This window comes from Bos mutus, chromosome 9 (genome assembly GCF_027580195.1).
Source record: "Bos mutus isolate GX-2022 chromosome 9, NWIPB_WYAK_1.1, whole genome shotgun sequence".
Taxonomy (NCBI): Eukaryota; Metazoa; Chordata; class Mammalia; order Artiodactyla; family Bovidae; genus Bos; species Bos mutus.
In genome coordinates, this window is record NC_091625.1 from 48,385,358 (window position 1) to 48,409,810 (window position 24,453).

At 35.6% G+C, this 24,453-nt stretch overlaps 1 protein-coding gene across 5 annotated transcripts in view; it reads right to left on the minus strand.

Moving 5' to 3' along the window:
* GRIK2 (glutamate ionotropic receptor kainate type subunit 2) overlaps nucleotides 1–24,453 on the minus strand; it is a 739,106-nt gene that overhangs the window by 379,950 nt on the left and 334,703 nt on the right. For all 5 annotated transcript variants that reach the window (XM_070377125.1, XM_070377124.1, XM_070377121.1 and 2 more), the window contains exons 4-6: nucleotides 15,351–15,532; nucleotides 7,587–7,640; nucleotides 3,462–3,635 (exon numbers count right to left, since the gene is read on the minus strand). In XM_070377125.1, coding sequence (XP_070233226.1) covers nucleotides 3,462–3,635; nucleotides 7,587–7,640; nucleotides 15,351–15,532 — 410 coding nt within the window. The remainder of the gene's footprint in view (nucleotides 1–3,461; nucleotides 3,636–7,586; nucleotides 7,641–15,350; nucleotides 15,533–24,453) is intronic.

Consider the following 24,453-nt stretch of genomic DNA (forward strand, 5'->3'; position numbering starts at 1 on the left):
GGGGAAGAGTGGAAGAAAGGTGATGGGAGTTAAAAACAAAACTCTTATCTGTGTGAAGGAAGAGGGTTGGGCTTCCTTCCTTCCTGATGAGATCAGGCTTGGATGTACTATGTGACTTGGTTTCCTGATTGGGTTTATACCAAATAAAGATAAAGTTCTACTGAGCTACTACTAACATTAATACCTTTAACAAGATGTCCCAGACCATTGAAGAAGGAACTACAACTATGGGAGAAATAGTCTTGTATTCAAGTCACTTAGCAGATAAACACTTAGCCCAGGGGTCAATTAAGGTGCTAAGTCAACCAGAAAAATTCTTATGAATCTCATTCATTGTTCCTTTTTATAGCTCACATATAAAGAAAGTGAAAGTCTAAGCACTGTGATCTTACATAGTGACAAATGACTATGATACTGATAATAATAGGTCTTGCTCCAACTCTAGGGATTTTGCTGATAATCTATTTCTTAATGGGACCATAGGGGGAAAAAAAAGAACAAGGGATATATAAACACTGAGATCTCATGAACTGACTAAAGGGAATGTTGCCAACTTTACAATACTAGGCTATAATTCTTCTCTTTTCTAACTAGAATCCTCTTAATTTCCTTACTCTGTTCACAGAGCAAATAGCTTATTAATTTCTTTTCCTTTAATAACTAGGACAATGCTTACAATATAAACTTAAATGGAAAAGAAAAAGAATACTCATACAAGGTATAAATATACCAACATTTTTATACAGATCTCATACTGTTTTTTTTTTTTTAATAAGCCTGCACTATTTATAATTAATTAATTTCATATAATAAAATATCTTATATATAATCTTTTATATTATACAATACTATATAATGAAAATATTTTTTAAAGATAATGTCAATTTTCCAAAAGGAAAACTGCAAAAAAAAAAAAGTCATCAGTCTGCATCCATTTTAAAAGGTCTTTATTTTGATAGCAAATTTTATGTTTATTTCCAAAATACTTTGTGTTCCATGCTCTATTTATAAATATAAAAACATAAATAGCTGGCAGACATTTTTAGGTAAAAAATTTCCAGAAAATACTCACATAGGGAAATTTATCTTCAGTCATTCATTTAAAAAATGTTCTCCTTTAAGCCTTCTGATGAAACTTATATTTTCCAGAAACTCAAATAAAAATATATAAATAAAGAGGCAATTATCTCTTATACTTTCTTTTTTTTTCTTATTTAAGATCTATTTGAAAAGTTATTTCATGACTACAACAAAGAAGAGAGTGTTGGCATTAAAAATTCTTCTGAAGATGTCAATATCTATGGATTATATACAATGCCCAGAATTTTCAATAAATAGGCTAATAATTTTCTCATCAATGCATTTTTGTTCTATCACTTTTCCATTCCCACTAAATTACTTGTCAGTACAGAAGAAGGGCAGAACTGAGGAATGGACTAGAAAGAAAAAACCCAAACTGCATTCATCCTAACACTCTTGTCTTTTTGATCCATTTTATGAAAATCAATTCTCTCTGAGAGCCCTTACCTTTCTAGACAAGAAATTAATTTACCTTCCTTTGAATTTATCTTCTTTCAATAGTCTACTTAAGTTATTTGAATTTTCAGGGGATGACATGTAGCACCATACAGGAATCACACAGAAATACAGAGAGTACAAAAGTAAGGCTGGATAATTTTTGTGATTCTGATATATATAAAAAAGGACACTAATTCTTGGACACATCAGTGGAAGTCTTAAAGTATGAAAGTGTTAAGACTGTCATGATACTTATTAATATACTTTACCTAAAACCATTCAACAACATTTTGAATAATGAATAACAAAATCCATCTTGAAATTAAAGAAAGGTAAAAGGAGTTAGAAAGCATATATGGAAAAATATATACATGATTAAAATAATATAAAAGGTAGTATATATTTTAATTTTTAAAAGTAACATTGTCTATTAGGTGCCAAAAGTTTGATTCACCATCTTAAAACTGGGGATAAACTATAATATTTGTAATTAATTCTTAGTTGTATTTTATTTTTAATCTGGATGTACTTCAGAGGAAAAATACCTTCATTTTTAGGTTATGTATTTTCCTCCCAATAAAGTCTCTCAAATATAACTTAAGATAAAACCAAATACTAGAACTAGTCAATCACCTATTTTTATACAAAGGAGTAGAATTCTCCTCATAAGTTTTTTTTTTTTAATTAATGTGGATATAAGACATTTTCAAATTCTAGTAGTTTATTTTATTTATTTTCACAGTCTCTGTGAAGAAACTCAGTTTGTATTACTAAATCTTCTTCAAAGGGAAAAGAAATAACAAATTTTCCCTTATTTTGCTACAACATTAAAAACATACTTTGAAGCCCCATTGAAACAATTAATGGGAACATTGCAACTATAATAGAAAAGGCTTTTCCACACATCAGGATAGAGGATGTTTCTGCTTACAAAGTTTCCATTTAGAAAGATACTTTTTAATGACCTAGGAAATACAAATATTGCCAAAGTACTGAGCTATTTTCTAAATTACAGCGGTAACTTTGTCTAAAGAAAATAGATTAATGAGAATTTATCAGACATTTAGAATTTGTTAAATAGTACAGTATAAAATTACTTGGTCCTATAAGATAGCCAGTAGCTACATTTGGCTATTGAGAACCTGAAGTGTGACTAGTCAGAACTAACAGATAAAGTGCCAAGTACAAACCAACTTTCAAAGACTTAGTTAAAAAAAAGAATGTAAAATATCTCACTCATAATTTTATATTGACTGTATAAACAATGACATTTTTTGGTATAATGGGTTAAATAAAATAAATTAATAATATTGAAATTCATCTTTTGTGTATGCTTTTTAACATAGCTATAAGAAAATTTGAAATTATGTACCTATATTGCATTAGATTTTCATTGGGAGAACTGGTATAAGCAACTAAAGTTACATAAGAATGTATCCTTTTATGGTTTATGCATTAATGTAGATTTTAGGTTTAAAACTAAGACTTGAAAATAACAAGTGTGATTACTGGTTAATCTGGAAACTTAAACAGTAAGTTCAGGGGAAAATTTTGTCATTTATATGACATCAGATATCAGAAATCAACATGGTGAAGAGTAATTGTATATTGGTAGTTAAGATTAGAGGATAACTTTCAGGTTAATATCTTCTTTTCAAGTCTCTAATTTATCCTATATATGGCACTAACTAACTAGAGAAATCCCTTACATTGTAGTATTTTAACAGTAGTTGTAATGCTTTTTGAGATACATGGATAAAAGTCTAAATTACCATGTAAAATAGATTAAGATAATTTTTGTTAATAGAATTATTTGCAACTGTGTTTCTGATAGCATGCCTTTAACACTGATAACTAAACCAAAGTTTGGATCCAGAGGATTCATAATTTATGTAATATTACTTTGAATTACACAAACTTATCTTTAAAGTGGGTATTCATACCGTCATAAATCCATCCAGCAAACCTGAATCGGGTTTCGGAGGTGCCTGCAACCGTTCCATGGACCACTTTTCAATGATGGAGGAGACTTGTGTATTTTCTGTATTTAATATTCTGAACCCTGTCATGTTAACACCACTGTATCGATAGGGTTCCACATCAAGAGCAAAGAGGTCCTAAAAGAAAAATTTCATTGTGTTAATATCAAGAGAAAATATCCATAGGCAAGTATAATTGAAATAATCATATATTCTTGCTCCCCTTAGGATAGTTAACACCACAGTGCTTCAAATGATGTTTAATGTCACAAATCACCAAGATTTAAATACACTTATTGTCATGTTTTGTCAATGTGCATATACATATATATACTCTACTTAAACATGTACATATATATATATTATTCCAATTCCATTAATGGAACAATAGGCTTTTCTACAAACTTTCTGTAAAGTTTGCACAAGCTTTCTTCTTTATGTTAGGGATAGCTTGCCCTTAAATTTTATGCATTTGTGTTTTGCATTTAACTGACTATAAGTATGCAGAGTACATCATGAGAAACTCTGGGCTGGAGGAAGCACAAGCTGGAATCAAGATTGCCAGGAGAAATGTCAATGACCTCAAATATGCAGATGACAACACCCTTATGGCAGAAAGTGAAGAAGAACTAAAGAGCCTCTTGATGAAAGTGAAAGAGGAGAGTGAAAAAGTTGGCTTAAAGCTCAACATTCAGAAAATGAAGATCATGGCATCTGGTCCCATCACTTCATGGCAAATAGATGGGGAAACAGTGGAAACAGTGGCTGACTTTATTTTTCTGGGCTCCAAAATCACTGCAGATGGTGACTGCAGCCATGAAATTAAAAGACGCTTACTCCTTGGAAGGAAAGTTATGACCAACCTAGATAGCATATTAAAAGCAGACATTACTGTGTCAACAAAGGTCTGTCTAGTCAAGGCTATGGTTTTCCCGTGGTCATGTATAGATGTGTGAGTTGGACTATAAAGAAAGCTGAATGCCGAAGAATTGAGGCTTTTGAACTGTGGTGTTGGAGAAGACTCTTGAGAATCCCTTGGACTGCAAGGAGATCGAACCAGTCCATCCTAAAGGAGATCAGTCCTGGGTGTTCATTGGTAGGGCTGATTTTGAATCTGAAACTCCAATACTTTGGCCACCTGATGCATTTGAAAAGACCCTGCTGCTGGGAAAGATTGAGGGCAGGAGGAGAAAGGGACGACAGAGGATGAGATGGTTGGATGGCATCACCGACTCAATGGACATGGGTTTGGGTGGACTCTGGGAGTTTGTGATGGACAGTGAGGCTTGGTGTGCTGCGGTTCATGGGGTTGCAAAGAGTCGGACACGACTGAGCGACTTAACTGAACTGAACTGACTATAAGTGTATTTCCATAACTTACTTCTTTGATGATTGTCATTTTTGTGTTATTTGCCTTGCCTTTTATTTTTAAGAAATAAGTTATGATATATGGCTTCTAGCTTATTATATCAAAGCTGAGGGAAAAAAGTCACCAAAACTGGGCTTATCGGTTAGAGAACTCTGATAGTTCCACTCTACTCAGCAACTGCCCTACAAATAACCCTTTAGATTGTGGTTGCCCTTTCCACTCTCTATACAGTGAATGCTCTGGATCTGCCCTTTGGGTTCCCCAGGAGACAGAAGGTTAAAGCTGTCAGGGCAGTCAGATGTCACTGGGAGAACATTCAAGATGTGGGACTTCTGCCCTCTTTGACTTAGCATTAGTCATCCTTAGATATTGAGGACAACAATATCAATAATGAGAACCACTGAGAATTAGGCAGGGCAAGATCAATGCCATCGGGCCTGGGCTGGGCATAGCTTGCCTTAGACCCAGACAACTGTACAGACTAGATGAAGTTAAGTGAAGTGAAAGTTGCTCAGTTGTATCTGACTCTTTGCAATCCCATAGACTATACAGTCCACAGAAGTCTTCAGGCCAGAATACTGCAGTTGGTAGTCTTTCCCTTCTCCAGGGGATCTTCCCAACCCTGGTCTTCCACATTGTGGGTGGATTCTTTACCAGCTGAGCCACAAAGGAAGCCCTAGACTAGATATAGGAACTAAATTCACTGAAGAGAAGCTGACACTAGCCTGAGTTCTGCTGTGTGCTGTGAAAAAAATAAGGAACTTTCAGGTTTTTAATATTCAAAGTTTGCAGTCTAGCCAAGGAGAGTCTCTCTCTCTTTGGCTATATATACGGCTATATGTATGGCTATATATATAGACACACACACAGCAATGCAATATATGCTAAGGGACAAAAGAGCACAAGTGCAAGCAGTCAGAAGCAAGACAAATGATTTTCAATCAATTTTTATAGTCAGGAACAGCTTCATAGAGCAGATGGGATCTGAGCTGCCATTAAAGAATGGCCATGCTTTTGATAGGCAAAAGGAGACCAAATGTCAGTAGAGACACAAAAATTAGAAAATATAAAAGTTACTCAGGAGACTAAACCATTTTTGTCCATAAGAGAATCATAAAGGAGAACAGCAACAAAACAAAGTAGGGAAGTTAGGTTAGATTCAAACTATAAAAGGCCCTCAATTATAAGCTAATGAGTTCTATATATACTAGTTTTTTTTTTTTACCCATTTTTTTTCCTTTTTAAGAGATATTTTTGATTTCCCAAAATCTTATGATTATGGTATAACTGAGTTCCAAAGCATTGAAATATAATTTGCTGACAAGTGAAGGCTCCTACTCATTCTCCATCAGCCCATGACTAAGTTTCCCATGGGCTGCAAAAAGCCACCTGGTAAGAAGTAATAAAGAGATACAGCAGAGTTAACCTTAGTATTTACGGTAAAATACAACCTACTGTGTGAAGCATCTTTATTGGAGAAGAATTGTTTTTATAAGAAGCTACTGTGGTCAACTAAATTTTAATAATTTGTTCTGATAAATTTAAGACTCCTAAAAGCAAGAAGATCAACTGGAAAACTTTTGAGTTAACAATGAAAGAGCATTGGTGATACTAGTGATTGCAAGAAGATGCAGACTAGAGACACTACCCTAAGCCTGGCATGCTGCAGCCCATGGGGTAGCAAAGAGTCTAACATGACCGAGTGGCTGAACTGAACTGAACTGAGAGACACTACAGAGGAAAAATCAGTAGAATTTGTTGGGGATACAGGAGTCAAAGATAATAGAAGTTTTGAGAATTCAGAAGATGAGTCAATTGAGAGGACAATGCATTAAGGTTTAAATAACTTGAAATTATATTAAAGCCACAACAATTAGGAATGCTCTGCAATGCAGCAATATACAACAATTCGGGAATGTTACAGATGGGCATTTAGATCTCAGCTGAACAAAGGTAATGATTAAATCTATAAAAACATACCACTTTTGAAGAAAATAATTGAAGAAGATAAAAGAAAATAAGATACAGGCCCAAACTTGGAATACTCTCGTACTGGGAGGCGGGCAGGAGAGAACTAGGGACAGAGACAGACACCAGTTTCACAGTGAATGGAAAACCAGGTAATGTGTTGGTAAGAAATAGAGCTAAGAGTAAGTAGGTTTGATAAAAACCAAAAGTCAGGTTTGCATGCATATTAAGAAAAAACTGTGTAGTGAGTATTAAAGACAAAAGATAAAGGTAATATTCAATTTGCTATGTGCAAATTAGCTCATATATACTTAAAAAATCCAACTTAACATATGCAAAAACAAAGTAGAAATTTAATCTACTAAAGGAGCAGCTTAAATAAATGTGATTTTTGTTAAGTCAATAGAGCTAACAACATAAGAATTTATGCTTTTCTAAAACATTGATTTCTCAGCAAACTAATCTTAAAATCCATGATGTCCTGAAAGTCTTCTAAGCAATATAAAAATAAGACACATTATTTTGAATTGATATCTGAAATTATATTATTTTAAAATCATCACCTTCCCACCAAGAATCATTAGTTATCTGTGATGATAATTCCTCTTGGGTTTTATCAAAATAAAATAAATTCTAACTATAAAAGTGCTGCCATTATATTACTTCTTCCCACTCAAAACCCATTTTTCAGCCTGAAATTCATTATAAGAAACTTTAGAATATTATGTTTATATTTTTCAAAAATTACTTACCAGTGTGGTAAAGATATAATGGTAGTATTCTGTCATCATTCCCATAGCTAATGCCTAAGAAGTAAAAAATTAAATATTAAAATATTAACATTGAAGGTACATATTACATGAAATACATTATGTCAATAAGACAAATGAGAAGAAAACAGTTAATATATAATGAAGAATCAGTGTATAATATTCAGGTTACATTAAAATTGGGTCAAATTAAGTCTTTTTTCCATAGTTAAAGAAGATTAGTGGTTAGGAAGGAATTTCTGAACTAGTTCTCTTGATAGAAAAGCTATTATTTGAATATTTGCAATTGTAAGGCTTATAGCTTTACATATTAAAAGAGGCATTAAATTTGAAACAAAACCTGAAATTAGCACGTCCTAGTTCGTTATGTTTGTAATGTCCCTACTACAAATATCATAATAAGGAACACATTTTATTTTGTTGAAAAGTGTTACTCGGTAAGGAAAAGAGTGTTTCAAAGTACAATACCAACAGAATTTTTTTTTTAGCATTTTAGACATTTTCTTAGTATTAATGAAGCAAAGGTAAATCACCACTGTACAGATAAAGTGTTTTTTTTTGCTTTTAATTAATAGACCAATTGAAATTTACTATATTTTATTTCACACTTCTACAGCCCTTGTCAATTTTAGGCCATCATTCCTAAAACAAGGGCTTCTGGAGTAGAACTTCCAGTCATAAGCGTCAATTTCCTCTCTGAAAATAGAGAATGCATTTGAAATAGCTGTTTTATCAGTGAACAGTATTTGGTGATGATAGTTGAAAAATGATGCCTTTTTGAGCTGAATGAAGAGCTCTTAGTAAACAAGTATTCTCAGGTGCATCTAACACTCTTCTACAAACAACTAACTACTCAAATTGGTTTACTAAGTGGCTGCCCTAGCTACATCCTCTGCATTCCATGTTCATAGGTGCGTATTAACCAATTAGGTCTAATAAAATTTGTGTTTCTACAAATTAATATCTATCAGTCAAGAAAAGATAGATGCTTTTTGAAAATTTGGGGGGACATATAAAATCTACTTTTTAAAAAGGGAGAAACATTTGTTAGTGAAAGTTGGCATCAAAGAATTTAGCAGAGGAAAGGAACTTAGAAAGTGTGATATTGTGATTTATAATAAGAAAATATGTATTTAGTCTTCATTCCCACTTCTGGCACAGAGCTCCAGAAACTCTTGGAATTTCCCAAATGATAAAAGCAATGGGAACAACTTTTGTTATTATAGTTAGTCTTTTTTCTTCATTTCCTGAAATTACTTCAGAGCCATAAAAGTGAAATGAATGCCTTGTTATTTTTGACAAGCACATTTAAATCACAACTGAGTTTATGTGAAAAGAGGTGATTTGGGGAAATCCCCTAAAGATTGCAGGTGCAGGAGGGGGTTGCTTATTGTCAGGAAAGCAACCTTGTTAAAGGAAAGTAGGAACTTTCAGTCCTGTCCCCCTCTACCCCCTTAACTCTTGGAAGGGAAGAGGGGCTGGAGATAGAGTTCAATCACCTCAAGGCAATGATTCAATCAGTCATGCCTATGTACTGAAGAAGTGAAGTCGCTCAGTCGTGTCCGACTCTTTGCGACCCCATGTACTGTAGCCTACTACTGCTCTCCATCCATGGGATTTTCCAGGCAAGAGTACTGGAGTGGGTTGCCATTTCCATCTCCAGAGGATTTCCTGACCCAGGGATCGAACCCAGGTCTCCCACACTATAGGCAGACGCGTTACCGTCTGAGCCACCAGGGAAGTCTCAGGAATGCCTATGTACTGAAGCCTCCATAAAAACCTAAAGGAGAGGATCTGGAGAGCTTCCAAATTGAAGAACATGTGACTATGCAAGGAGAGTAGATTTTTCAGATGTGGCATGGAAGCTCCTTTTCCTCTCCCCATATTTTGACCTATGCACTTTTCTATCTGCTTGTTACTGAGTTATATCCTTTCATAATAAACTGGGAATCTGGTAAGAAAAATGTTTCTGTGAGCTGCTCTAGCAAGTTAAACAAACCTGCTGCTGCTGCTGCTAATTCGCTTCAGTCGTGTCCGACTCTGTGCGACCCCACAGACGGAAGCCCACCAGGCTCCCCCGTCCCTGGGATTCTCCAGGCAAGAACACTGGAGTGGGTTGCCATTTCCTTCTCCAATGCATCAAAGTGAAAAGTGAAAGGGAAGTCGCTCAGTCATATCCGACTCTTAGCGACCCCATGGACTGCAGCCTACCAGGCTCCTCCATCCATGGGATTTTCTAGGCAAGAGTACTGGAGTGGGGTGCCATTGCCTTCTCCTAAACAAACCTAAGGGGATTTTAGAAACGTCCAATCTGTAGCCAATGGGTCAGAAGCATAGGTGATAACCTGGATCTGTGGTTGGCATCTGAGGTGGTGGGGGAGGGGGGAGAAAGACGGTCTTATGTTAATAGAACTAAGCCCTTAACCTGTGGAGGCTGATGCTATCTCTGGATAGATAATGTCAAAATTGAGTTGGATTGTAGGACAATGAGTTTGTGGTGTGGGGAACACCCTCCCCTACCCTCCACAAGCACAGCTGAATTGGATGTACAGCCTTTAGGAAACAAATAATGTTTCCTGAATTGATCACAATAAACTGTGGAAAATTCTGAAAGAGATAGGAATACCAGACCACCTGACCTGCCTCTTGAGAAATTTGTATGCAGGTCAGGAAGCAACAGTTAGAACTGGACGTGGAACAACAGACTGGTTCCAAATAGGTAAAGGAGTATGTCAAGGCTGTATATTGTCACCCTGCTTATTTAACTTATATGCAGAGTACATCATGAGAAATGCTGGACTGGAAGAAACACAAGCTGGAATCAAGATTGCTGGGAGAAATATCAATAACCTCAGATATGCAGATGACACCACCCTTACGGCAGAAAGTGAAGAGGAACTCAAAAGCCTCTTGATGAAAGTGAAAGTGGAGAGTGAAAAAGTTGGCTTAAACTCAACATTCAGAAAACGAAGATCATGGCATCCGGTCCCATCACTTCATGGGAAATAGATGGGGAAACAGTGGAAACAGTGTCAGACTTTATTTTTTGGGGCTCCAAAATCACTGCAGATGGTGACTGTAGACATGAAATTAAAAGACACTTACTCCTTGGAAGGAAAGTTATGACCAACCTAGATAGCATATTCAAAAGCAGAGACATTACTTTGCCAACAAAGGTTCGTCTAGTCAAGGCTATGATTTTTCCTGTGGTCATGTATGGATGTGAGAGTTGGACTGTGAAGAAGGCTGAGCGCCGAAGTTTGATGCTTTTGAACTGTGGTTTTGGAGAAGACTCTTGAGAGTCTCTTGGACTGCAAGGAGATCCAACCAGTCCATTCTGAAGGAGATCAGCCCTGGGATTTCTTTGGAAGGAATGATGCTAAAGCTGAAACTCCAGTCCTTTGGCCACCTCATGCAAAGAGTTGACTCACTGGAAAAGACTCTGATGCTGGGAGGGATTGGGGGCAAGAGGAGAAGGGGACGACAGAGGATGAGATGGCTGGATGGCATCACTGACTCGATGAACGTGTGTTTGAGTGAAGTCCGGGAGTTGGTGATGGACAGGGAGGCCTGGCGTGCTGCGATTCATGGGGTCCCAAAGAGTCGGACACGACTGAGCGACTGATCTGATCTGATCTGATCTGATATGAGCCAAAAATAAACAATTATATGAGCCAGTAACACTGATAAAGTTTGCATTTAAGCAAAATGAGAGAAAATGTTTATAAATAAAAATTTACAAGATTATCTTTGTAGAAGGTATTCATTGTTCCTGATGGATATGCAGTAAAAGTTTCTCAACTTCAGAACTACTCAGTGATAGCTCAGCATCACCCATGTCAATATTTTTTACTTTATGAATTCAATAGTCATAGAAATATATAGAGAGATATATGAAAGAAATAGCAATTCAGATGTATAACTATAAATAACAGTTACATAATGCCTAAAAAGTGTTAGGTACTATTCTAAGCACACTGCATATTTTAATCAATTTAAGCTTCATTAAAAAACCTATGAAGTAGCTCCTATTATCATACTTATTTTACAGGTGAAGAAACTAAGACATAATAAGAATGAATAAATTAGCCAACAAATTGAGAGAGCATGTAAAGATGAACTCCAGGTCTTTAACTCCTGGAGCTGGTATATGCGGTGTAATCTATGCCTTTTATAAAGTAGTATATTTTATATTCCCAAAGATATAGATTCATTTTACAATCTATACATTCTAAAATTTTGGCTGTTTCCTCCTTGATAATTTGAAAACCTGGGAATCTCAGGCCAATATTGGAAATTGTGTTTTGGAGGAGAGTGGGATACAGTTAAGGAGACAGTGTTCTGCACCAGCTGGAGGTTTCTTCCTCGTCTTCTTGAGAAGAAAACTGTAAGGAATAACTGAGGACTGTGTGTGCCTTTCATTGATCTCCCTTAAGTCTTTGATACTGAAAACAAGAGTCAGTTATGGACTTTGAACTAAGATCTAAGTAGAGAAGTTTAGCTATAACATGAACAAAAGTGAACAACTGGGATACTCTCTCGGAAGGTGAGCTAGTAATTTCCAACGGGAATTTAAAAAGAACTTGCACTCTATCTTCTTTTATTTAAAGCCTTTAGGTCTTGTTAGTACTATATTTGAATGAACTATATGCACACTTCAGATCTCATGAAAAAGAATAAAATCATCTTCTTCTTATGGATAAATAAGAGAGACCACAATAGAAAATTGTTTGAGCCATGTCACCCTCTTGGAAAGAAACACCACAGATTAACTTTTCCAAAATAAAAATATTGTTAGAATTCCCCAACATTTAACTGATGTAGTGTTAACAATATCATATGACAAATTAACACACACAGTTATTCAGGCACACAATTTGCAGCCAGTTTATCCTTCACGTTATATCTGGACATTAGTGTCATCATTGTTTAGTTGCTCAACCATGTCTGACTCTTTGTGACCTTATGGACTGTGGCCCTCCAGGCTTCCTCTGTCTGTGGGATTTCCCAGGCAAGTATACTAGAATGGGTTGCCATTTCCTTTTCCAGGGGTCTTCCTAACCCAGGGGTAGAACCCATGTCTCCTGCTTGGCAGGCAGATTCTTTCCCACTAAGTCACCTGGGAAGCCCATGAGTTACATAGCTTAAGGTTAACAATTGCAGTGGTAGACTTTATACATCTTTCTTGAAATTTTATTTTATTTTACTTCTTGCTGCTGCAGCAGTTTCTTTGCTCCTGCTTTTACATTTTCCAGGCTAAAAAATTTGATTTCACATTCTCTGATATAGACTTCAAAGTTCTTGGTTGCTATTTCTTTTTGTGATAGAATGTCCTCCTGAGATTTTACTGCACATCATCTTGCCCCTACCATAGAGGATTCTCTTTGGCAAATCTGAGAAGACTGGAATCTCTTGCTATTAACGCATGTATAACAATGAGTGCCCTGAATCTGCCTCAGAGGAAATCTAGCCAGGCCCAGGCTTCACTCACTTTTAAAGCTTTAAGGCAGGAAAACTTCAAATTCAAAGTTGCTCCAAATTTAGTAAGAGCTATGTTAGTTTAAATTAAACAAACAAAAATCTCTTTGTATGGATATTCCTAATATTTGTTCTTGGAGTAAACCAGACAAGCTGAAAGTTCCATTTATGCCTGTTATTCAACTCTTAAACCATTTCTTTGGAGTTCATCATTAGCCAGTGTTGAGGAATCTCAGAACAATTTCATAAGTCATAAAGTGAAGTCCTATTAAATGTACTGCTACATTTACAAAAAATAAGCTATTTACTTTCTTTTTGAATTGGTTTCTAGACTAACTGAGATCCATATATGAGACAAACGCTTTCTGGGACAAGGTAAGTTTTTAAAAATAACCTCACCATATGTGATCTGCCAGTGTTATAGAATCGAAAAGCATGCTTTCTATGTGAAAGTGTTATTCTGACTTCAACTTAACTTTCATATTCTCATTTTACTTTTGTTCTGATTTTTCACCTACTAATCTTGTTAAAATTACATAATTTTACTGTTTAATATATTTTGAATACAACTTTAATTTTGTTTTCATTTTCCAAAATAGCAGGTTACACATCAGAAAGCAAATATAAAATAATGGATAAATCAATAAAAGAAAGAATGGAAATTCTGTTAAAAAGTGATGGATATTCTCACCTTTCAAACACCAAAATAAGTCAGAGTTAATTACTCTAGAGAAAAGACAATTGATCATCATAGATACTTGTTGGAAGTCTAGAGAAAGCATACTATCTGTCACTGACAAATAGTACAGTGCTACCCACTCCAGGCATAAAGGAAAGGTATTCTTTCCAAGTCTGTGTATTATGAACATGATCAAGATTTTTTATTAAATGAAAAATAAATTCCTACTCTAAATTCCAGTGCTAACTTTATTATATCATTTTATTCCAAAAATCCCAACCAAACAACCACAACCATGCTTACATTCTTTATTACTCAAATATAACACTAGAGCAATTTTCCAAATCCAATTAAATATTTTATTATAGTGAAATCAACATCCATATTGGAAGATTGGACAAACATCTGCTTAATAAACTAACCATGTTATAACAGGCATTTACTATTGGTAGTTATATTTTATGAGATATAATTTGACATCTGAATCTGCATAACCTTCTAGTAGAGATATTCTATCCTAAATTTTATCAAGGCAGTTGACTTATTTCGGTGCCACCATGTATAAAAGAGCTTAAAAACAAAGTCCAAAGACATGTGTTCAAATTCAGATTCTACTAGATAGTACAGCTTAGTACTAGCGATTTAACCCCCTACATCAATCCCCTTATATATGAGCTAATAATAACTATTTTTCAGTGGACTGTAAGGTTTGAATAGTGTTGAAGTCATAGTAAGAAGTTTTTACTGCTATGAATTGTTTCCTTTAGTTGATTTAGTATTATCTTTTTAGGTAGGCAATGCTTTATTCTGGAAAGAATAGTTCTTAACATCACTAAGGAGAAATATAAATCCCTCTGCTATACACTTGCTAATGGAATTAGTAAGTTACTTAACCTTTATGAGACTCAGGTTCTTCATCTGTAAAGTGGAACTAGTCACCATCTTTACAGATCACTTGTTTTTGTTTTTTTTTTTACATAATTATTTGATTATTTTCAGCATAATCATTATATAATCACTTTTTACATAAGCCTTTGATTATGATGATGATTAAATAAGATCAAATGCGTAAGGCATCTCAGCATAGCATACATGTCAGGTAAAGAACAATGTTTTTTCTCTTATTTTTGCTTTGAAGTTTATTCCCTCATTTCAGCACAAAATAGAAATATCTATTGCTTTAATCAATATTCACAATAACAAACAGTATTTTAGCCATTTGAAACTAATCTCAGAATTTCAATCTGCTTTGAAGATCATCACTATCTATATTACTTTCCTTTAAGACAATTACTTAAAAGCATTTGTCAGATTTTTTTTATCAGAAAATTTATATCAAAGTGACTTCTCTGACTTTTTTATAAACTGACCATGTAACAATAACAACTTCATTTAAAAATCAAAAACCAGGGGACTTCTCTGGCAGCCCAGGGGTTAAGACTCTGTGCTTCCACCTCAGGTGGCACAGGTTCAACCCCTGTTTGGGGAATTTTCAAATGCCATGCAATGTGGACAAGAACAAACAAACAAAAAACATACTTCAAACTCAAATGTAATAAAGAAATTAACTTAAATAATTTAGCAATTACCTGTTTCAAAATGCCTGCTGCCATTTCATGGCTACAGTCAAAGATGACATGGAATTCCTTGCCTCTTTTCATCTCTTTCAGTAAGGGTTTTGCATCCTTTGTATCAGCAGGTAGTTGACGGATCTTAAGTCGAAGATTGTATCTTGATGGAGCTTTGATGAGCTCCTGCAAGCGAATGAGACCTTTAATGAAAAAAAAAAAAAAAGAATGTTAGAGAAAAATCACAGTGGATCACAGAAATCACAAAACACACTACAGTGATGATTTTCTTGACCATGTACATTTCATGACGTGGCCACTGAAATTCCTGCTTCAGAATTCCTAATTGCCAGTTGTTTTTGTTAATGCATCATGTGCTCAGTCATGTCTGACTCTTTGTGACCCTATGGACTCTGCAGACTCCTTTGTCCATGAGATTTCCCAGGCAAGAATACTGGAGTGGGTTGTCATTTCCTCCTCCAAAGGATCTTCCTGATCCAAGGATCAAACCTGCTTGTCCTGATGCTCCTGCATTGCAGATTCTTTACCCTCTGAGCCATCAGGGAAGCCCCATTTTTGTTAATATTACTTCTCAAAATCTTAGGGTATATCTTAAAGAATGAAAGACATACATGACTATTAGTTAAATGTAAACAATTTAAATACACAAAAGACTATAGAATAAAATGGTCTCTCTTTGTACCCTAATTCTACTCCCAGTGGGTTGTCATGGTTGATGGCTTAAAATATTATCTTCCATATATTTTCTTATGTATTTGCATATATATATATAGAGAGAGGGCTTTATTTTACATTAATAGTTGTTTTGTGAGAATGTCTTACAGGTTATTATGTCAGTGACTACTGTTCTATTTTGTCTAATTAATTAAACACTGTTTTTTAGTAGATATACTTAATGCAGTTATTCTCTGTTATTAAAAACTTCGATGGCTTCTTTTTTATTTATTTATTTTTTTACAAGTAGTGGTCTAGTAATTTGGTGTATATGTATAACTTTGTTTAGAAACAGGAATAAAAAGTATCTTATTATGACTTCCCTGGTGGCTCAGACAGTAAATCATCTGCATGTAATGCGGGAGGCCCGGGTTCCATCCCTGGGTCGGGAAGATCCCCTGGAGAAGGAAATGGCAACCCACTCCAGTACTCTTGCCTGGAAAATCCCATGGATGCAGGAGCATGGTAGGCTACAGTTCATGGGGTCACAAAGAGTCAGACATGCCTGAGAGACTTCACTTTCTATTATGACAAAAATATACTGTATATTAAAATAATGTAAGAGATATAAAGAATAAAATCTAAATTTTGGAATTTTTTCATTCAGTTTTTAATTAAATAATACATCCTCTTAGATATACAATGCTATATACATGTTAACATGTTTCAACATAGTTAATAAAATTAATATGACTAATTTTAAATATTTTCATCCTTAGGACATGAAAGATAAAAAATATATAAATTCATAAATATACCTAATAACTTTTGATTTTAAAGTATTGTCCCATAAAATTTACTTTATTGTAAGTTAGTTTAGAATTTTGATATTTAAAATTCTGCAAATAATATTTGCATAAATTACACAATATAATTATCTTGTTTTACAAGTTTAAGTATTTACTAACAATAGTAAAATAAATACTATATAATTAATTGACATCAAATGTACCCACTGAACATAATATAATTCAGTGTAGGGAATCATGTATGTAACGAGTACAGGTGTTAACACTGAATTGTACAAAGGTGAAAACGAATATTTGAGTTTATAACACATGCTTAATTGTATTAGTGTTTATTAGTGGACTTATAAAATTCTCTAAAATGTGTATAAAATGCTATGCATTTCTTTGCACATAAGGTTACTTCACAACTAAGTTATAATACAAATTTAAAGGATAGTAATATTGTTTTGGGTTTCCCAGGTGGGATAGTGGTAAAGAATCCACTTGCCAGTGCAAGAGATGCAAGAGACACGAGTTTGATCCCTGGGTCAGGAAGATCCTCTGGAATAGAAAATGACAACCCACACCAGTATTCTTGCCTGGAAAATTCGATGGACAGAAGAGCCTGGTGGGCTACGGTCCATGGGGCCGAAAAGAATCAGACACAATTGAGCGACTGAGCACACACACACAGAGTAACATTGTTTAACAACTTTTTATAAATAGAATAGACTTGCTCTAAGGCAGTGACTTCCAAACTTTGGAATGAATGACAGTAATCTGTGAAGCTGAGTACAATCTAAATAACAAAGTCAGAATCTTCAGGGGATACAACTCATGCATGAGGATTTTTAATAATCGCTCCAGATGATTTTCTTGGTTATCAAAGAGTGTGGTCAATTTCCAAAGTTAGATCCAATTTTTGGTGTCTTTTGAGAGCCACCCTTTGAACCACTTTGGCAGAGCAATTTAATAGAATATAAGTATTTTATATTAACTAGTAGCATAAGACAATAAAATAATTTAAAAATGATTTCCAACTAGGCAGAATGAGTTAGAAAACTATAAATACAACTGAGTGTAGGAATAAGAGAGAGAAAGAAAAAAAAATTCATTCCTCATGCATCAAATAAATGTTTATTGGATTACTTCTAAAATATTCTTAGTTCTACATTTCTATTATTCTCGTTATTTATATAAACACAGACAGATCTAATACCAACATTAGGTGAATAAAGAAAAGAAAGCTACCCTTCGCTAACTTATCTCACAAGATTTTGAGTGAGTCAAATGTAAATTTGGGATATTTAGTCTATCAGAGTAGGAATACCCTGAGAGTTGAGTGTGAATCTCAGTTCAAAAAATCTATATGTGAATCTTTATGCAAGATATCCAAGATTTGTTTTGCTTTCCTCTTCTCTACTAGAGGGTAAAACCATATAACCTATATCAATATATAAATTAATACATAAAACACCAAAGGGGAACTGGCTTATATTAGACTTTCAATAAGTAGTGGGTTTTTATTATTGTTATCTGGGCTAAGAAGGAAAGAATATAGTTATTTTTTAAATGTGCTGGTTACTAATCTATTCTTAGAAGTTATTTTGACACTGATATAGACTGAAAACCTAACAACATCAAAATATCAATCAAAATTGTTGAGATAAACTCATTATCAAAGAAAAAGCAGCTATACAGTTAGAGATTAGCTCAACAGTTCTGAATTGAAAAAGCTCAACTGACTTGGAAGTAGAAATTTTCAGAAGTATTAAATCCACAAATAGCATCTGTAGGGCTCACCTTAAGTATAAATAGTGCCAACTATTTTCAAGTGTCTTGAGAACTCATGTGGCTAGGCCACTGAGCCACCAGGTACAATGAATGTTTACTTCTCTTCACACATATACATCCCTGCTAGCATGAATGTAACAGATTTCAGTTTGCCAGCTTCCCTGAAGAATAATATTCAAGAGATAATTTTTTTAAAAAAATAGCTGTTGCTAGTAGGACTTGCCATCTCCTTCTTAAATTCAAGAGAATTATTGTCTTCATTTATATATACAACATGTATTTACTGCATGTCTACTATGTGCAAGACATTGTTTCATGGATAAATATAATGATTAGATTAATAGTATTTATTCAGTCTTTAACCACATGACATACAGTTTGAGATACAGTTGAGATACAGAGATTTAACCACATGAGATACAGTTCTATAATGCTTTTCACAATCAGTTTTTGGAATAAAAATGGTTCAACATTTTAATCAAAGAGAAGAAATCCAGAGAGTTGTCTGAATACTGAAAGAAGAATCGCGATTTTTATTTATTTTTTTTTCTAATTTTATTTTATTTTTAAACTTTACATAATTGTATTAGTTTTGCCAAATATCAAAATGAATCCGCCACAGGTATACATGTGTTCCCCATCCTGAACCCTCCGCTTTCCATCATCTCCTGAATAGGTGCGTAGAGATCTCTCTTGGCTTCTAAGATTTCATTACTCTGCCCAGTGCTATTGTTTCTCTTTTATCCATATCTCCATTCTAGATCCTCTGCCTTCCTTACTATTTGACATTTAGGTACAAACTCCTCTGTGAATTCTATTATTCAGAACACCTTGAAAGAATAAGAGAGTTGACAAAATGGGAGATGTATTCAAGACATCTGAAGAGTGGATTTTTACTTGGGAACTTAATATGAATTATTTGATGGCATCCCTCTAAGTTAATATACGTAGATGAGCTTTTTATTGAAAGGAAAAGGGGCTTAAACAATAGGAATGTCTTTTAATTAAAATACTGGTCATGTATTTTCTGCTGTGGATCCCTATTGATCTTCCTACCTCCACCAGCATTCCTATGCAACATATCACAGTCTAAAACTGCCAATTTCAGAAAGGATTACCTTAATCAATCCATCATACACAAGTTAATACTATTTTGTTGTAAAACAAAAGAGTTCCCTATTTAGGAAAAAAGTAAGCTCTTCAAAATAATTGGGATAGTTTATACGTGATAAGACAGCACAGTAATGCTCAAAATTCTCCAAGCCAGGCTTCAACAGTACATGAACTGAAAAGTTCCAGATGCTCAAGCTGGATTTAGAAAAGGCAGAGGAACCAGGGATCAAATCGCCAACCTCTGCTGAATCATCGAAAAAGCAAGAGAGTTCCAGAAAAGCATCTACTTCTGCTTTATTGACTACACCAAAACCTTTGACTGTGTGGATCACAATAAACTGCGGAAAATTCTTAAGGAGAAGGGAATACCAGACCACCTTACCTGCCTCCTGAGAAATCTGTACGCAGGTCAGGAAGCAACAGTTAGTACTGGACATGGAAAAAACAGACTGGTTCCAAATAGAAAAAGGAGTACGTCAAGCCTGTATATTGTCACCCTGCTTATTTAACTTCTCTGCAGAGTACATCATGAGAAACGCTGGGCTGGATGAAGCACAAGTTGGAATCAAGATTGCTGGGAGAAATATCAATAACCTCAGATATGCAGATGATATCACCCTTATGGCAGAAAGTGAAGAAGAACTAAACAGCCTCTTGATGAAAGTGAAAGAAGAGAGTGGAAAAGCTGGCTTAAAACCCAGCATTCAGAAAACAAAGATCATCGCATCAGGTCCCATCACTTCATGGCAAATAGATGGGGAAACAATGGAAACAGTGAGAGACTTTATATTTCTGGGCTCCAAAATCACTGCAGATGGTGACTGCAGCCATGAAATTAAAAGACGCTTACTCCTTGGAAGGAAAGCTATGACCAACGTAGACAGCATACTAAAAAGCAGAGATGCTATTTTGCCAACAAAGGTCCATCTAATCAAAGCTATGGTTTTTCCAGTAGTCATGCATAGATGTGAGAGATGGACCATAAAGAAAGCTGAGAACCAAAGAATTGATGCTTTTGAACAGTGGTGTTGGAGAAGACTCTTGAGAATCCTTTGGACTGCAAGGAGATCCAACCAGTCCATCCTAAAGGAAATCACTCCTGAATATTCATTGGAAGAACTGATGCTGAAGCTGAAGCTCCAGTACTTTGGCCACCTGATGTGAAGAACTGACTCCTTAGAAAAGACCCTGATGTTGGGAAAAATTGAAGGCAGGAGGAGAAGGGGACGACAGAGGATGAGATGGTTAGATGGCATCACCAACTCAATCAACATAAGTTTGAGTAAGCTCTGGGAGTTGGTGATGGACCGAGAATCCTGGCATGCTGCAATCCATGGGGTCGCAAAGAGCTGGACATGACTTGAGTGACTGAACTGAACTGATATGTGGTCCTGGCTTCCCGTGTGGCTCAGTGGTAAAGAACTGCCTGCCAAGCATGAGATGTGAGTTCAATCCCTGGATTGGAAGTATCCCTGGCAACCCACTCCAGTATTCCTTCCTGGGAAATCCCATGGACAGAGGAGGTTGGTGGGCAACAGTCCATGGGGTCACAAAGAGTCAGACAGGACTTATTGACTAAACAACAACATATGTGATCCTGGCCTAGGGTGCTCTGTTCAGAAGAGAAATAAAAGGGCCCAGCTACTAGATAAAATAAAAGGGCAAAATCTACTTTGTTTAAAATATGGTTAACACAAATAATTTCCAAACAACAGTTTTCATAAATGTAGTTTACTTTAACAAATTTGGCACCTGGTTCAGTTATTTTATGGGAGGGTAGAATTGCAACGCTTTAAAACAGTCTTTTAATTAAAATATCCCCTTTTCCCTAATGTAATTAGTTGATGTAATGATAATAAAATAGAAACAATTTGCACAGATGGGTTCCTGAAAATCTTCTAACAAAGAAGAGCACCACATTGCAATTATCCCTTTATTTTGGTAGATGAGTAACATTCTATCCCCTCTAATTCCTTCACTGAGAGTACATTTTTTAAAGCTTTTTCTACTTTCAGCTATTTCACAGTACTTAAAATCAAGGTTTATCTTAAGCTTACAGGGGACAGAGGTTTGAGATGCTCTTTTCAGAAGTTGCCATCAATTTAATTCTTAAGGAGAATCCAGAAGGAGCATTTATGCACACTCCAGCTGGCACTTGCTTCTAATGACATCAATCACATCCCTTCCCTGCAGGTCCAGCCTCCCTCAGCCCCAGGAAGGGAGTCCCAAGTTTCCGCCTGGACTGACGTATCCATTTCAGTAGCCACACAGACTAGAGCTTTGCCACCTGGCTTATTCATCACGCCTATTTATCATCTCAGTGAATGTGGTCTGTGTATAGGCCAGACTCCCCTCACCCAAAATGCACTGCATAGAAATGATTCATCTATGTCCAATCACCACTAATGTGTTTTTCAGTGGGGAAAAGACCATTTATGGAAAGGCCAAGTGTAACATTTCAGGGAGTTATTGTTATTGAATGTTTTGTGGGTGCTACAGACTGTTTAAAAAAAAAAAACTAAATAGAATATGTAAACCAGATGTGGACCTTGTAACGTATGTTAATGTTGTAAGTATAAAAGAAGGAAGCCAATCATTGTAAGAAAATCATAAATGACTTTGACAGGAGAGGTAGATTGACACTGAAAAAAACACTGTCTCCAAATTTTTGTCAGCCCTTCCCTCCTTGGGAGTGAGGTGAATTTGTTCAGCTCAGAGACTCTAGAAAATAAGGAAAAGGGTGGTCTAGAAAAACAGGGGGGTCTTGAAAAGATGAGAGGAAACTTCAAGTGTGGTTTTCATCTTCTTAAAAAAGGGAGAGAGCACTATGGAAGCAAAATTAGAGCTCTGGTTTCCTGGAGGAAAAACTCTTAAATCCTAACACTAACTTTACAGGGGCTTCCTGGTAGCTCAGACAGTAAAGAATCTGTCTTCAATACAGGAGATCTGGATTCAATTCCTGGGTCAGGAATAAGAACAAGTTCAGTCCCTGGGTTGGGAACATCCCCTGGAAAAGGGAATGGCTACCCACTCCAGTACTCTTTCCTGCAGAATTCCATGCACACAGGAGCCTGGTGGGGTCCATGGGGTCGCAAAGAGTCACACACGACTGAGGGACTAACACTTTCACTTCGCTTTCACTTTCAACCATACAGACAGCTATTTACTTCTCTCTTTTTGAAATTTGCTATATTTTTAAAGAATGACAGAGCTGATGTACAAGCATCTTGCACAGCTCAATACCAGAAAAACAAACAACCCGATCAAAAAGTGGCAGAAGATCTAAACAGACATTTCTCCAAAGGAGACATACAGATGGCTAATAAACACATGAAACTATGTTCAACATCATTCGTTATTAGAGAAATGCAAATCAAAATGACAATGAGGTATCACCTCACACCAGTCAAAATGGCCAGCATCAAAAAATCTACGAAGAATAAATGCTGAAGAGGGTATGGAGAAAAAGGAATCCTCTTGCACTGTTGGTAGGAATGTAAATTGATACAGCCATTATGAAGAACAATATGGAGATTCCTTAAAAAACTAGGAATAAAACTACCATTTGAGCCAGCAGTCCAACTACTGGGCATATACCCTGAGGAAAACATAACTGAAAAAGACACATGTACCCCAATGTTCATTGCAGCACTGTTTACAACAGCCAGGACATGGAAGCAACCTAGATGTCCATCAACAATGACTAGATAAAGATGGTAGACATATACAATGGAATGTTACTCAGTCGTAAAAAGGAATGCATTTGAGTCAGTTCCAATAGGTGGATGAACCTAGAGCCTATTACACAGAGTTAAGTAAGTCAGAAAGACAAAAACAAGTATCATATATGAATGCATATGTATGAAATCTAGAAAGATAGAACTAATGAGCCTATTTTCAGGGCAGCAGTGAAGATGCAAACATAGAGAACAGACTTGTGGACACAGTTGGGGAAGGAGAAGGAGGGACAAATTGGGAGAGTAGCACTGAAAAGTATAGTTTCAATGTAAAATCAATAGCCAGTGGGAATTTGGCGTATGACTCAGGATGCTCAAACCCATGCTCAGTGAAAATCCAGAAGGGTAGGATGGAGTGGGAAAATGAAAGAGAGGTTCAAGAGGGAGGGAATGTGTGTAAACCTATGGCTGATTCATGTTGATGTATGGCAGAAACCAACACAACATTATAAAGAAACTATTCTCCAATTTAAAAATAAATAAAATTTTAAAATATTAATTAAAAAGAGTGACAGAGCCTTATAATTCAAGACTGAAAATATGTAAAAACACTTTTGCTTGATGTACTAGAAACCAACTGGTAAATGGTTTCAATTTACATTCCAGAGTCAATTGATTATCAGTGGCTACCTTGAGCAGTGTGTTGAGAAGGTGCACGAGACCACTTCTGTGATCAGGGACATGTATCAGGAAGGGATATGAACCTTAGTGGTGGGGTAGGCAGGCATGGTGGCATCATGCATCAGTCTTCCCTACATTACAATCTCTTTATTTATTAGTGTCATCAAATCCTATCCATGATATTGTTTTATGAATGGCAAAAACTTTCTATGCTTCAGAATGGAAAATAATACACGGCAGATCATACATTTTAGGCACCACACTCTCTACTGAAGCCAGGCCTCTTACGGTTCAACCCTGAACCAGGTATTCAAATGTGTAGAATCCAAATAGTAATTCTGATACTTACAGTCCCATAAACACATTTAAGAATTTTGTAAATACATTGCCAGAAGC